Below are 15,382 nucleotides of genomic sequence, written 5' to 3'. Positions count from 1 at the left end.
ACGCGATGGTGGTACCGTGCCGGGAGCGCTGATTGCGACGCTTGATGTGGCTGGAGCGCCGGTATCATATCACGACACGTGATCAATCGTCTTGTTGCACTGAGGGCCATGAAAAGAACACGCCGTGAATAAACCGTTTCATCGTTCCGGCAGTCTTCGTGCCTGCTTCAATCCGTCCACCTCTGTCGCCCACACTGGTCAGTGCCCAAGTAACATGGCATATAAAATAGCGCAACATCAGACAAGGACATGAAAGAACACACACGAATTCACTATTTTATACGTCATGCACTACCAACAAGCCCAAACCGCCACCTTGTTGGACCCCAAATAACAGAAAACAATGCTTTGAGGAAGGATACCTACCTCTGTCTAATTTGTAACAAATACAGTGACTTTAAAAAAGTCAATCCCATTTGTTGACCTTTCTCCAAATGCTCGCCACTTTCCAGCACCTTCACTGCACGCAGTACGGTGATGATGCTTTCAGAGGATTTGCAGCTGAGAAGTCATGTTTAAAATTATGCGATAATGCTCTGATCCATCGTCCCCCAGAGTACATAGTAAGCTCATTTCTATTTCATGTCAAGGTTCATTCAAAGAATTCCTGCAAGGACTTTTTCCTTTGTTGTTTGCAAAAAGGTGGCCTTCCCAATCCAATTTTATAATCGGCATAGTACTCCTCACGTAAATCAGGCGTGTATCCTCTATTTTCGCTGTGCATAGGAAGCGTACTTCCCTTTCGGTGTATTGTGTCTTCGGACTATTCTGCATCTTAGCAAGAGCCAGAGCCTCAATCGTCACATTACCTCATCTACCCCTCCATCGCCCCCCCCCCTCCAATTCCTCTCCCCCTGCGTAGATCTGACAACGATGAAATTTCGCTGCTCTTGGCAGCACCAAAAATTTCCTGGTCCGTTCGTATCTCACTGCTGACTTCCACGCATTCGGTCACGAATTCTGCCATTTGTTTGAAGGCGCAGTGAAGTGAGCATGCCTCTGGTGCGCACCCCGGTTACTCGCCTTGGTGACGTCGTTGAGCACGATACCGGGATTGGTGCGGTCCCCGATGCCTTCCATGGGAGCGCTGGCTTCTGAGGAGTCCGAGGTCGACTCGGTCACACTCACCTGGCCCCTGCCGCGGGATGTCCAGTAGCTCATCTGCACGGCGCAGAAAAGAACAGTGGCGCCACAGCGCCATTTTCACCCGCAACGTCTCCGCACTGGAAGAGGCTCGACTAGCATTAATTCGACCACGTAACTAGAATGAATACATATCGGCTTTTGAACACATCCTATGTAACAGCCGATCTCGTGACAGTTTCGCTCGCATATGCTGTGATTTGCACGCAAGCGAAACTTGAAGTGACAAGTGTTTTATGCACCCGTCCATGCATCTATTCATGAAGTGAAATTACCTGTTCTCGTAGACAAAAAGGTCCAGAGAGTGACAGGGGGGATTCGACGACTACTGCCTATAGTGCAAAGACTGTTTTCCGCCACTCAAATTCTGTGCCGTGCTAGTACTCGTCCAAGTGTCACAGTCATGAAACTCATTTACGACTTCTGCCGTCAGCGTCGTGGTATATCAAGTCACTGTTCGTGTTCTACGATGACAACTGTTAGCGTCGTCGTAGAGCTGTTAGCGGTTCTATACATTGGATCTGCCGGCAGGCTTTTAAATGTAAGCAAGATGGTGGCAAAATATGCAGAAACGTGCAAGCAAACGGTTAAGAAACGTGCCGTCCCGTCGCAGGGTGCGATTGTTTGTTTCAGCGCACGCAAGAAATTGATCTATAGCCTTGAAATAGTTCATCTATGACACAAACACACGCGCACACACGCACACACACGCACGCACACGCACGCACACGCACGCACACGCACACGCGCGCGCACACATCTCAGTGCCACTTCATATCCTACTCTTAGGGACATCTCGCACAGATGCTGCGCAGTACCGAGTCAACCAAGCATCATCTCTGCTGATGGTAGAGAGACAGCAGGTAGATGGGTTTCTTGACAGCACGAAGTGAATGAGAGAAGCGGAAGCCTCAGGGTGCTTGCCAAGGTTTCGACAAGAAAATTTGTCTTCCTCTTTGTGTTATCATCTGGATGTGCTTGGAGAGGCGTAGTATTAGCACAAACCTCATTGGCCCACGCTGGCTTCACGATCAAAATATGGTGTTCGCCAGTATCCATAAATGTAAAAACGATACTCGACACCAGGTATAGTAATAGTATCACAATAAAATTAGGGTTGATGGCGAAGCGGAAACTAACGCCATAATGCGCCATAAGAAAGATATTGGTTATATTTGTCAACATTACGTCCAAAACGCGATTTTTGTTTTTCTTGTGTGGCCAAAACATTCCAGCGAGAAACGGGCGCCAGATGAGTTTTCGATGTATTTCCACCCTACTCTAGTCTCGCATCCTTGTTTCCTTGCTCAAACTTTGACCAACACCAAAGCACGGCGTACGTGGTGAGCATATGGTACCTTGGCGAAGAATAGCGGCTCTTTGGGGATGCCGTACTGCCAGGGCCAAACGTTGTCCAAATACCAGACCACGATGGCGTACACCACGCAGTAGGCGCACACCACCAGCGACATGCTGACCAGCGTCACGTTGTCGTAAGGCGACCCGGTGGCACGCAGGTTGCTCCAGCGTGCCCCTTCGTCTGCAAAGCGACCGGGGGAGAGGCGTGAGCATCATTCATTGACGGCAAGGCAACGGTCATTGGAAGTCAACACCGGCTCAGAAAAAGGTTATCATGTGAGACACTGCTACTCGAGTTTACTAATGAGCTGCTTCATGGTACAGACGAAAATCTTCAAATCGACTGTATATTCCTCGACTGTGCTAAAGCCTTCGACCGCGTTCCACACTGTCGTTTAATAGCGCAACTTTCCTTCATGCGCCTCGATTCTTTAACAATTCCTTGGATAAGAAACTTTTTATCATTTCGCAAACAATTCATTTCTATTGATAGCCATTCATCTTCTTTAATTGATGTAACATCAGGCGTGCCGCAAGGTAGTGCTATAGGCCCGTTATTGTTTCTGATCTACATCAATGACCTACCATTAAGCATTACCTCGACGCTCAGATTGTTTGCTGATGATTGCGTTATTTATCGCAAAATCCGCTCTGTTAATGACCACATCGCTCTTCAAGAAGTTCTGCACCGCATTAATAACTGGTGCTCATCACGGCAGATGTCCCTCAACACTGATAAATGCCGATTACTGACATTTAGCCGGAAACGGTCTAATTACCTTTTCGCTTACTCGCTTAACCACCGACCAGTCACTCTTGCCTCACCATACAAGTACCTTGGCGTCCACCTTTTACTTTATCTCATGAAAAACCCACATAGAAAAAAATTACTGCCAAAGCTAACAGTACATTAGGTTATTTAAAACGTAACCTCAGAGGTGCGCGTCCTTCCACACGGCAGCTCGCATATCAAACATTTGTCCGCCCTCAATTTGAATATGCATCTTCCATTTGGTCACCCCAACAACACTGCTTAATTTATTCCCTAGAGAGCGTACAAAATTGTGCCGCTCGCTTCATTGCTCGCAACTATTGCCGATATTTCGGCATAACTAGCATTAAGGCGTCGTTGTCCCTGCCATTCTTAGAATCTCGCAGAACAATAGCACTTATCTGCCTCTTCCATAAAATTGTTTACAGCCATCATTCCCTTAACTCTTACACAGCCGGCCCGCACATCTCACCGACTGCATAATCACCTCAGTTTTAAACGCCTTTCGGGAAGGACCACCACATTTAACTCATCAGCCCATGCCCCGTGCAACCATTTATCTGAGTAGTCTTCCTGACAACATTGTTCACATCTCAGATTATACTATTTTCAAAGAAAAAATAAGCAGCATTTTGTTTTGAAGTGTTTTTTCTGAAGTGTGTTCTTAAGTTTATTTTTTAATTTAGTTCTATTTCTGGTTGGTTGTTTACTATAACATAACAGTGTTAAAATAACCATCTTCTATTTGCTTCTGTTTCGCACCCCAGTTATGTAACCACCCTCACATAATACTCCTGTTGGAGCCCGTAAGGTATTTGAATAAATAAATAAAAAAGGTCATTGTTGATTACGTGAGTACCGTTGGTGTCGATTTGACGCGACGAATTGGATAAACAGAGTTCATCATCAACCGAGTTAGGCCTACCATGAGACAATGGCCCCTCCCAATGGTGGCCAATTCATTTAATGTGAGGAAGCCAAGCAACCCAGTGAATGCCATTTTCTTAAAATCCACCCAATTTCCTCCCTCTCTTGATATAGCATAAGTTGCTGGCTTGAAAGATGCCTTTCCGAGGCCACTTTTATAACACCTGGACGCACGCTATATTCCCGCCTCAGCCAATAAAAAATGCTCTGGTACGTGTAATATGAGGCAATAATTTAAACACACACACTCTGTGTACGCAGTTTATCACACGTTGGAGGCAGCGATGAAAAAATAAACGGCCGTGACAAAATCCCTTAGGTATGCAATTTGCACGCACAAAGAGTTCCTTGAGACTTGTTCAGTGGCGTCACAAGTAATTACCAAATAACCACAACAACAACCAAAAGCTCCGCCAGTCATTTTTCTCGCATCATAGCAACGTGTGAGTCATCAAATTAGGGCTGATGATCGGCAAGGTGACGGACAAAGAACGTGCGTGAACGCGATGCACTTTACTCGTGCCTGGTCCACGCAGTTCACAGTGTTTCAGAGACTACCACGAGGATCAATTAATCCACTCTCTAATCGGCAACCAAAAGCCATCAGGTTGTTAAGTGAAGCTTAATTCAATTAGCGACGCTTCAAATCCTAGCACAGCTGTCTCTAAAGGACAAGCAGTCTCCCTTAAAAGCAGGTTGTGTAGCTGCAAGCCTCCGTCGTCGATGTCCGCGCAACAAGCCTGCAGTGCTGAAGAAGAGCGAGAGCACTCAGCTGTTCTCCTCGTGCAGGGTGATGATGCGGAATATCCAGTGCACGGCCATGTTGGGAAAGATGGAGCTCTGGATCTTCTGGCCAATCGAGAGGTCCGCGTACTCTGCCGACCCGGGCACGTCCATGAAGAAGATGGGCACCTCGTAGGTCAGCATCCAGAGGCAGACGGTGGCGAAGACGGCGTACACCGCTGCGCATGGGGTCGGTAAACGGAAATGAAGGCGCAGGTGCCGCTGGGCTCCATACTCTATCAGATGGGGCGCAGTAATTACACTCGGTGTCTGGCTGGTGGAAGTAAAAGCTAGCAGTGTTTGCAAGAACATACACCTTTGTACTAGGAAGGGGTGATAGCCAAACGTCATGATGCCTCAGTACCACCGCTAGAAATGTACGCCAATAGGTGAGAAATATGACGCCCGTCCTTAACGTAAGGCATTTACTAAACATCGACAAGAAATTAGCGCACATCTAGGGTTGTCGCTTCTTGGTGAAGTTGGTTTTCCTTTGCCTTTCTAACCGCGTGGGAAAAGCACAGGGCAAGAAATAGCAGAGCTAAGTGCATGTACCCTACTATGTGTGTGGTGTAGCCGGCTGTTCTGCAAGGGATGCCTGCACAAGCGAACATGCGCGGTAGTTGCCTGCTAATAAAGCCATAAATTCGCTAATTTACCAGAGTAACAGAGATCGTAGCAGTAACGCTGCTAACACATTAGCAAAATTCTGGGGTAATGAGCAAACTTTTCTTTATATTTTTGATAACGCCTGCCACTTCCAAGCCAGCATGTTCTTGGCGGTCACTACTTGTGGATTTAAAATTGACGAAAAGTCTGTGATTTTACCATCCAAGCCAGACTGGGACGGATATTTAAGATTTCGACAGCTGATGAACGCGTTGTAGTGCCGTTCATAAACTTTGTTGCCCTTGCAGACGTTCAGCGGATATGTAAGGTTCTTTCGGGTCGCTTTTATGTTTGTGGCCGCTTTAGAAGGCGAGGTGTGTGGTCAGTGACGTTAAGAGCACTGCATCATACAAGTTTTAAAGTTAGTATCGCAGGGCTCTGATGATCACTAAGTGGTAAGATTAATTTTTCACGAAGATCTAATCATTCACGATCAACACAACGTACTTACGGCCCGCTCAATCAAGAATACGTTCAAGAGTGCAGTGAACAAGTGAATGAGGGATGAACAACCCGAGAGCGAACGCCCATGCCCTGGCCACGTAGGTAATCACATTCGACGCCTCTGATCAATACAGAGGCCAGTCTAGACGCCAGGTCGGCGGATAATTCGGACGAAACACATCTGGCGAGCGGGTGCAGCAGATACTGAGAGCGAGAGTGCGAAGCTCACGTGTCTTGACGACGCAGCTGACGAGCAGGCAGAAGAGGTCGCAGTAGAAGGCGTAGAGCATGATCATGGCCAGCACAAGCGTGAAGTCACTCTGCGGCAGCAGCGCGGGCGAGCAGAAGATGGGCAGCTTCATCAGCACAGTCATCAGCACCGCCACCACCGACATGCCCAGCAGCCCGCTCATGTAGGCGGCCAGCCAGTACACCGCGTCGGACACGCCCGCGATGTGCAGAAGTTCCTGCGGCCATTCATGACAGCACGCACGCACAAGCACAGCTTAGTATCACAGCTCGTCCTATATATAGTGACTCGTCAGTACTGGTATTGTCAAAAATGCTATTGTATTGCTATTGTCAGTATTGCTATCGCTATTGTCAGTACTGCTATTGTCAGTATTGCTATTGTAAGCATTGCTATTGTTCCATTTGTGGAACAGCTTTAGTACCTTAAGTACTTGACTTACAAATGCAGTAAAATATCAACCAAACACGTTTCTATGACTGGGCTAGCGATTACATGATGTTGCATTACAAATATGGAGGCCAGAAGATGACACCCCTTATCGAGAGATCCTTTACCTAACTGTGGCAACTTAAAGAGCTGCGGTGGTTTGCTCCTCAGCGTGTCGCACCAGAAGCCAATTACAGCCCCAACATTAAGCATTGTTGTGAAACACTTTTTGTTGGCCTATTTCGTGTATGCATGGTTAGATAGGGTACTGACACAAGAGTCACGTCCGCGGTATTACACAAAGGCCAGTGTATACTGAATATGTTCATCCTGTCTCAAATGCGAGCTCAAACCCGCTCTTTTTTGTGTGAGCTTGAAACGATCAATTCCAGTGTAAATGCCGTTAAAAGCAAGAATCAAGAAGGCTGAGTTTTCGAGAAGGTTATTCCGGATCACTGCACCCTCGTAACATTCACACATCTCCGTATTCCCTCCCATTCCAAACGTACAATTGTTACGCACTTTGTCGGCTTTCACCAACAAGGAATCTCGCAGTACCCAGGATGCATCTAATTTCCTTGAATTTACGTACTTTGATAGCTTTATTTTTATCAATTAAAAGCAACTTTTGGCGGCCAAGTGGCCGCAATTCAGTGGAAGCGAAATGCAAAAATGCCCGCCTGCTGTGCGTTCTTAGTGCACATTAGAGAACCTCATTGGCCAAGATTAATCAACAGCTCTGCGCAGCTCTACCGACATGCCATATTTTCAAGGAGTGACAAGTCCGTGTACCGAATGCTGATTACAAACCACAATATAATACCACATAGTCTTCGTCTGGCTCCACCAATGAAATGAGTCAAGTGGATCCGAACGCCATCATTAAATGACTCGGTAGAAAAGATTCACGGTCAAATTTTATTAACAAGGGATAACAGGAAATATCATGTACGTAAAAAAATTACGCGTAGCGTCTACTACAACGCACTTCACAAAATACAGATGTCAGAGCTTCGATGCCCTGACAAATCACAGTTTCAAAATAGTAAAGCCAGTGCTATTCTTGCGTCGCGACTCGCCAAAAAGGGAAAGATTCTCCGTTCAGTACGCGAAGGTCTTATTTTTTTAGAGCATGCACGCAATGAAATTAAAATCTAGAATAAGACCTTTGCTGCTGACACTTTTACATATATTTTTAGAGCATTCCAATTTCGTACATGGTGGCACAACATATAGTTGCGGTTATCGAGCATGTTTCATTTAAAACGCCGACTGTTGGTGACCAGCTGCGTTATTTCACGACTGATAAAAGGCTGATACATGATGTGTGGCTCAGTCCGTGATTCTCCTTCGCATCATGGAACAACCATAGCTGCGTTTGCCTCCGCTTTTAAACGCACGCCACCTAGGCCTAACGGCGCGTGAGGCTGCGCGACTACCTTCATGCCGACGGACTTCTCATCCGCGATGCGCTTCACGGTCACGGGCGCGATCACGATGAAGCCGTAGACGACGCAGATGTCGGTGATGCGGCGTGCTCCCCCACCCCACCCACGGGCCTTGGGCGCTGGGAAGCGGCGTGTCTGGAAGTACACCGGCGGCAGAGGGTTGTCTAGGCGCTGGGCCTCGGCGCGTGCCACAGCCATGTTCAGCCGGGACACCATGGGCAGGAGGATGCCTGCGGAAAATTGCAAACTTTTATGCCCAGCTGCTGATGTGCCATGAGCGGATTAAAAGTGGAGCCACAAGAACGATCACTCTCCTTCCTCGCCCACAGTCGGCTAATTTTTGACTGGAAGACCTCATTCGACCCTCTTACTTTGCTTAACCAGAGAAAATCCAGACAAGACATCGCGCAAATAGGTCTTCAAGAACTGCTCATTACTCCGCCATTGTAATGCGCGAACTCTGATGGCATATTAGCAGCGAATAATAATTGGCTTCCTTTGCTTTGTGTGCAGGTCTGCACTCTCACAGGCGCGATTGCCTTCTGGGAAATTTTCTGCTCTTCATTTAGAGCGATGCTTTGTGTACTCTACTCAAAGAAACCACCAGCTGAACCATCTGGGGGGCCGTCCTTGGAAAAACAAACCGAGTTAACTGAATTAACCGAAGTCATGCAGCGTCCGCCGGTATCATGGGAAAAGTGACACGGCGATCGAGCTTCGTTCGGAAAACAGTAGCAATCCGACTACACAGGTGACGGCATCTGCCGAGTTAGGAAGAAACTATTTCCAGATATACTGAGGTATATCTATAAACATTGGTACGTTCGTCTGGGCAGGCGAGCCTTTGAGGCTTTTCTTAGATTTCGTATATACTGCATCGAAAAGAAAGCCCGTGTTTTGCGGAATTCGGAAGATGCTCCCAGGGCAGATCCAACAATCAGCATGTTCGGCTTTTATAAGAGGAGTGAGAAAACGGTACAGGCAAATCTATACCGTTAAACCAGAACGGCGGCTGTTTGTTGGCCCCGCTGGCCACCATGGTCTGCTTGGTGTAGAATTCCTGCCAGGAGGGAAAACGCAGCGTGTAGCTGAGCACGCCCTCGCCGGCCTGCTTGAACACTACGCCGTAGTTGTTGGCCAGCCCCAGGGCGTTGGTGCGCACCGACAGGTTGGCCACCATCTCGGCCTCGGTGCGGAACGCCTCGAGCTTCACCTCGGGAAAGGCCTGGCGGAGGACTTCCTCGCCGGTGGCTGTGCCTGCACGCCAAGCAGCACCTTTGAGCGTTTTAATTTTAACCCGCCGCGGTGGCTCAGTGGTTAGGGGGCTCGACTACTGATCCGGAGTTCCCGGTTTCGAACCCGACCGCGGCGGCTGCGTTTTTATGGAGGAAAAACGCTAAAGCGCCCGTGTGCTGTGCGATGTCAGTGCACGTTAAAGATCCCCAGGTGGTCGAAATTATTCCGGAGCCCTACACTACGGCACCTCTTCTTCCTTTCTTCTTTCACTCCCTCCTTTATCCCTTCTCTTACGGCGCGGTTCTGGTGTCCACCGATATATGAGACAGATACTGCGCCATTTCCTTCCCCCAAAAACCAATTATTATTATTCACAATGCTATCTTTGGTGCGCGTGGAATATTAAGGGCCTGCCAACGACACAGAGGGTAGTGGCAGGCAGTGCGGAGCTTTGAAGCTTAGGTGCATCATTTGCGGAAGGAAACGGTAAGGCGCCCGTGTGCTGTGCGATGTCAGTGCACGTTAAAGATCCCCAGGTGGTCGAAATTATTCCGGAGCCCTCCACTACGGCGCCTCTTTCTTCCTTTCTTCTTTCACTCCCTCCTTAATCCCTTCCCTTACGGCGCGGTTTAGGTGTCCGCCGATATATGAGACACTGCGCCATTTTCTTTCCCCAAAAACAGATTATTATTATTATTAATTTTATTATTATTATTATTATTATTATTATTATTATTATTATTATTATTATTATTATTATTATTATTATTATTATTATTATTATTATTATTATTATTATTATTATTATTATTATTATTATTAACGAAATGAGGCTAAAGTAAACTCTTATTAAGTAGCCCTCATTATCACATTTAACTTATGTTGATCTCAGAGGTCTAGGGCTCGTGGCTTGACCACAATAGCCTTATTGAACTAAAATGTCATTTCAGTATGTCATTTCAGTATGTAATTTGAACTGAAATATGCAACCGCCTAACCTCATCTCCCCCACCTGCCACAGCCCTGCAGAGCGCTATCGTTTATCTCCTCTTCGCGTTGTGTCGAACTACGGCGACGTCAGCCGTGCCAGCCCAGCTGGGTACGCGATGTGTGCTTATTCGGCTCAGAGACGTGCCTGGCGCCGGCACGAATCCCACGGTGGCGGGAAAGTAGAGCGAAGGCCTGACCACGCTGGGCGCGTCGGCGTCGCTGCCGGCGAACGTGGTGCCCACGGAGGGGATGGGCAGAGGCGCGTCGCCCAGGCTGTGGCCGTTGCAGTGCAGGTACGTCTGCACCAGCGTCAGCAGCAGCGGCGTCACCACCTCCAGCGCCGTGATGGCCCAGTTGCGCCGGAGCTTGTACAGGTAGACACTCTTCCAGAGCAGCAGCCGCAGCTGCCGCCAACGCATGGCCCTGCAAGGGCAACAGATCGGCCACAGTATGTACAGTACTCCACACATTTCTCTGAGCGTCTGAACAGCGCACTGTGTACAGTATTGTACGTTTTTATCGTGATGAATTTCAAAACTTTGCCCGCCTCAACCGCTGGTCATTTGCGGAGAAACTGCACACAGAGCTTGCGCATTATGCTAACTTTTGGATCGTAGCAAGCTTGACAATGGTACTTAGTTGAGCCGTGCACGATGCGAAAACGTAATCGTCTTCGTGGAGATCGGCGAACCAAAACCCGAAAACGTTTTTTCGCTTAAGGGCGGCCGTGGCGCCACCTGCTTTTGCAGTGAAAAACGTCACGACAAGGCCGCCGAGGCGAGCGTTGCAAACAATATTCTTTGAAAGGTAAAGCCTCGTTAAATCAGTTCTGATTTTTTTCTCCGCTCAATTAGCCAAAAATGTTGTAAGCGTTTAAGTAGAAGCCACGGTGAAATACATAGCTTACTCTTACACCGTGGTAGACGCAGACGAAAAGGCCGGAACGCCATATTCAAAGGGCCCGCGCCTCTTGCAACGCTCGCCTTGGTGGCCTTGTGACGTTTTCCACAGCAAAAACAGATGGCGCCACTGCCGCCCTTCAGCGAAAAAACGTCGTTTGCGGGTTTTGGTTTGCCGATCTTGGTTTTGATTCGCCGTACTGTTTTTTTTTTTTTGTCGTGAACTGTTTCTTTCAGCTCTGTACTGACTCCAATACCATGCCACTTGACAAACCTGTAGACATTGATTTTTGGTTAATGCTTAGCTCGGCAACAAAACACTTCAAGCATCAACGATAACCAATTAATAGTTTTTATCAGTAATGAGGCAAAATATATAAAGATTCAAAGAGCAAAGAGACGGCCGGAGACGGGGCAAAGAGTCGGGGCCCGCATTATGACCAGGCGCTCAGCAGGGAAGAAATATTTCCGCGATCACGCTTGGAATGACTATTCTTGGATATCGGCTCGCGATTAGGAAGCCTTGAAACAAACATGTACATCTAGCGTCGATGTTTGTCGGTGTATCTATATCTGACAGACCAGCTGACGTGTGCAGCCGTTCTCAAAACAGCCGCATTGGTTAGATCACGTTTCCTTGATCACATGGCGCAGAACTTGATGTTCCGCATTTCTCGCAGAACGTCGACTACAAGGGCATTCGTGTCAGTTAACACGGAGAAAATTGGGCGTTTCTCCAGTAAACAAACTAAAGCAAAATAGCGGGCTTTGCCACAACGCAGCTAAGCGCAACAGAAAGCAAAGTACAGGGCCTCTCCCAAGCTTTCGGCTATTCCAATGGTTATTCCTTGCGTCATCATACCGGAGCCTCGTATGAGAGACGTGCTTTTAGAATCAAACATAAAACAAACAATTTGCAATCAACCACATGAGCTCCTCTAAAAATGTTATTAAAGTCAGCTGTAAATCACTGTCATCATCATCAGCATGACTACATGCAAAGCAAGACAAGGGCCTCTCCCACGACGTCCAATTAGTATCGTCCTCCTATACACAGGAGCCTGGGATGATGGTCCCAAGCTTGCTTCTAAAACGTTTAACCAAAGGTCGTTGTTGCTGATGCACTGCGCACGGCGCCAGTCGGGAGGGTCACGTCGAATGACAAGTGTTTGACCACGTATTTTCTGGCGTTACCCCTGGAGGCACGGTACAAGCACGGTGAACTGGGAAAGTTTTGTAGGTACATCGCCAGACTCGGTCCAGGCTAAGTCTGTGACAGCACAACCGAAAGAGGGGATCGAGTGTAGAGCCCGGACCACTAATATCTCTTGCAAGTCACAGGACCAGGCTTGGGCAACTAAACGAAGGCAACATCAAGCCTGGTAAAGGGTTCCCGCGCAAGCCGAAATGTACAGCCTTGCTGTGCTCTAGCTCCATGCAATAGCTTAGCAACGCTTCCTACGATGTTATAACGCCAAGATTATCGCGCTTTCAACGAAAGAACTAGCGGTCCAAAATATATTTAGCCCACCACAATGGCTTAGCTGCGACACCTTCGCTCGCCACCACGCATGCACACACGAAAGGCTACGCGTCCGACCTTCGTTCGGCGTTCGGCTCGCAGGAAAGAGCTCGGCACGAAATGGGGTACCGTGTCCCTTCATGGCCGCGAAACCTAACGCTCGCGACGAGAAGTCGGATGACACTCACATTGTTCACGATGAGCCGCTTGCGCCGGGCGTAGAACGTCGAGACGTAAGGCGATCGCGAAAGACGGCAGGATGAGAAACGGGAAGCTGCCAGCTCGGTCGTTCTTCTTCTTCTTCTTCTTCTCCTCAAGTAATATGGCACATACCCACGTGGGGGGATTGGCCAAGGTATAGGGTAGAATGCCAATGAAGCATTTGCGCGGGGAAGGAAACGTCAGAAGACTGAATCAAGATAAAAAAAAATTGGGAAAAATAAAATGAATTCAAGAGGTATGAGTCATCCGGAATAGAATCAATCTAGCCTTTTTGGACATGCGAAAGAATTTTGTGTATAGCTAACAGGATAATCGATTAGTTGCACTTATGTAATCGTGAAGGTAGCCGCATACACTGCTTAACGGGAATCCCTTGGCACTCGCACCGAACGATAGAAGAACTGTAAGAGACAGAGGCAGTCCTAGTCTCGAAAGAGGAACCTCCAGATATTGCTTTCTCTGAACCGCGAACCGCCGGCAAGAGAGGAGAAAATGATCGATTGATTCAACTTGCCCACATGATACACAAAGGTTTGTCGCAGCGAACCCGCACCTGCATAAGTACAAGTTTAAGTGAGGGATTCTACATCGCAGGAGCGTCATGGACACTTCACAAAGCCTTGACTTACACCACCGGATATTCCATGGGTACTTTAGGTGTTGAAAGTCCACGGTATTCAGCAACGGATCACTCAAAGTGGCTGAAATATGTTGGAACCGCTGGAAACGTGAAGCTGCTAACAGAATGAGGTGAGGGACGGAATATATTACAGGTGCGCTGAGAGCTGACCTTGCCAATAAATCAGCCACCTCGTTAAAATAGACGCCTGAATGCCCAGGTACCCAGACCAAACGGATCTCGCGCACTGTGCTCGGAACAAAAAACCTAAGTGAACGAGTCAAGAAAGATTTTTCCGAATTTTGGAGAGAGACAATAACTGAAAGGCAGTCTGTGAGAATAAGAACCCGTGCGACATGTCTGGGAATTTTGAGAAGAGCCAAACCAATGGCCAAAAACTCTGCGAAGAATATAGGAGTATAATCAGGGATACGAACGGAGTAGCTCCAATCTAGATCCTGCGAATATATGCCAATCGCCGCCTTCTCACAGCTGCCGGAGGCATCAGTGGAGAGAACAGTATGATGTGGAAAATTCTGTAGGTGTTCAGAAAGAAGACCATTTAGGGTATGTGCGGGCATATGCTTCGCATGGGACGGGAAAATAAAGTCGTAATAGAAGACGGGATCAGCCTGCGTGTCAGCAACTCGTTGCAAGGAGATCAGATCAACCTGAAGCGGAGCTAACAGATTCTGCGTGAACCTAACTTGCGGAAGCTGATAACGTGGCCAGTGATTAGTCAAAAAAGGTGTGGTTGGGATACAAAAATTGGAACACTAACGCCTGGGGCCGGGTCAAAAGACTTGAGGAAAGTACGCACTGTTAGAAGTTGGAAGCGGGAATAGAGGTTGGGGATACGCGCTTCCAGATAAAGGACAGCGTTGGAAGCTGATTTTGGGAGCCCGAGGCATAGCCGTAGGGCACGTCTTTCCAGTAAGGCTAATGGCTGCAGCTTGTAGTTCGCGCTACCAGAGAACAAGGGGCAACCAAATTCCAGAATCGGTCTCATATAAGCCTTATAGAGCAACAGTAGCGTGTCACGACGCATGCCAAACTTTTTATTGCCAACTCGGGTCAAACGGCCCAGTGCACGTTCCCCTTTAATAACATTATTCTTAATATGGTGTCGCCAGTCCAAATTTTGGTCATAAGTAACACCTAGGTATTTAACCGACTCCACCTGCGGAATTGGAGTGGAGCGGTAGGCTAGCGAGATGTACATAGGAGCGTCGGGTGGAAATACCAGCACGCCGCATTTGCTGACATTAAGTGATAAATTGATTTGGTCCAACCAGACTTCAAGAGCATTCAGATATGCCTGCAAATACCCGTAGAGCACATGAATATCATTTGCTGATGCGAAAAAAGCTATATCATCTGCGTATACATAAACTGTAACGTTAGGATGAATGGGGATGTCCCGAACTAATATGTTGAAAAGCAGCGGAGAAAGAACAGAGCCTTGCGGCACACCTCTTGATTGACCATAGGTATTAGAACAAAAAGACCCGTCTGTACAGAAGAAAAATCTATCTTTTAGAAATTCACAAATCCAGGCGTAGAGGTAATGCGGTGGTTGTAGTTGAGCAAGCTTGTTAATGAGGACTGTGTGCTCCACGCTGTCATAGGCCTTCGCAACGTCAAGCGTCACCAAGGCCGAAACTTCTCTC

The 15,382-nt window shown here is 47.7% G+C and overlaps 2 protein-coding genes across 2 annotated transcripts; both read right to left on the bottom strand.

Moving 5' to 3' along the window:
- Nucleotides 1-951: 951 nt before the first annotated feature.
- Nucleotides 952-3,097, bottom strand: LOC144129792 (phospholipid-transporting ATPase ABCA3-like). The gene is made up of 3 exons (XM_077663862.1): nt 3,088-3,097; nt 2,502-2,683; nt 952-1,161 (listed from the first exon to the last, which is right to left on the bottom strand). The coding sequence occupies exons 1-3, from the start codon at nt 3,095-3,097 to the stop codon at nt 952-954; spliced, it is 402 nt and encodes a 133-aa protein (XP_077519988.1).
- Nucleotides 3,098-4,969: 1,872 nt separating this feature from the next.
- LOC144129791 (uncharacterized) lies at nt 4,970-13,141 on the bottom strand. Its single transcript, XM_077663861.1, has 6 exons — nt 13,060-13,141; nt 10,596-10,873; nt 9,218-9,481; nt 8,216-8,454; nt 6,327-6,564; nt 4,970-5,163 (listed from the first exon to the last, which is right to left on the bottom strand). Coding segments are annotated over exons 1-6 (1,215 nt in total). The 5' UTR covers nt 13,062-13,141.
- Between the last annotated feature and the right edge of the window lie 2,241 nt (nt 13,142-15,382).

This window comes from Amblyomma americanum, chromosome 4 (genome assembly GCF_052857255.1).
Source record: "Amblyomma americanum isolate KBUSLIRL-KWMA chromosome 4, ASM5285725v1, whole genome shotgun sequence".
Lineage (NCBI taxonomy): Eukaryota > Metazoa > Arthropoda > Arachnida > Ixodida > Ixodidae > Amblyomma > Amblyomma americanum.
Note: the sequence above shows the minus strand (reverse complement) of the source record. Positions and strands in the feature narration are given on the sequence as shown.

Excerpts from the sequence above, each read along its gene's own strand:
- LOC144129792 (XM_077663862.1), bottom strand. Across the intron at positions 1,162-2,501 it reads AGCCGCTATTCTTCGCCAAG|ATGAGCTACTGGACATCCCG; the intron begins GTACCATATGCT and ends TGCGCCGTGCAG.
- LOC144129791 (XM_077663861.1), bottom strand. Across the intron at positions 8,455-9,217 it reads GCCGCCGTTCTGGTTTAACG|GCATCCTCCTGCCCATGGTG; the intron begins GTATAGATTTGC and ends AATTTTCCGCAG. Across the intron at positions 6,565-8,215 it reads AGAAGTCCGTCGGCATGAAG|GAACTTCTGCACATCGCGGG; the intron begins GTAGTCGCGCAG and ends GAATGGCCGCAG.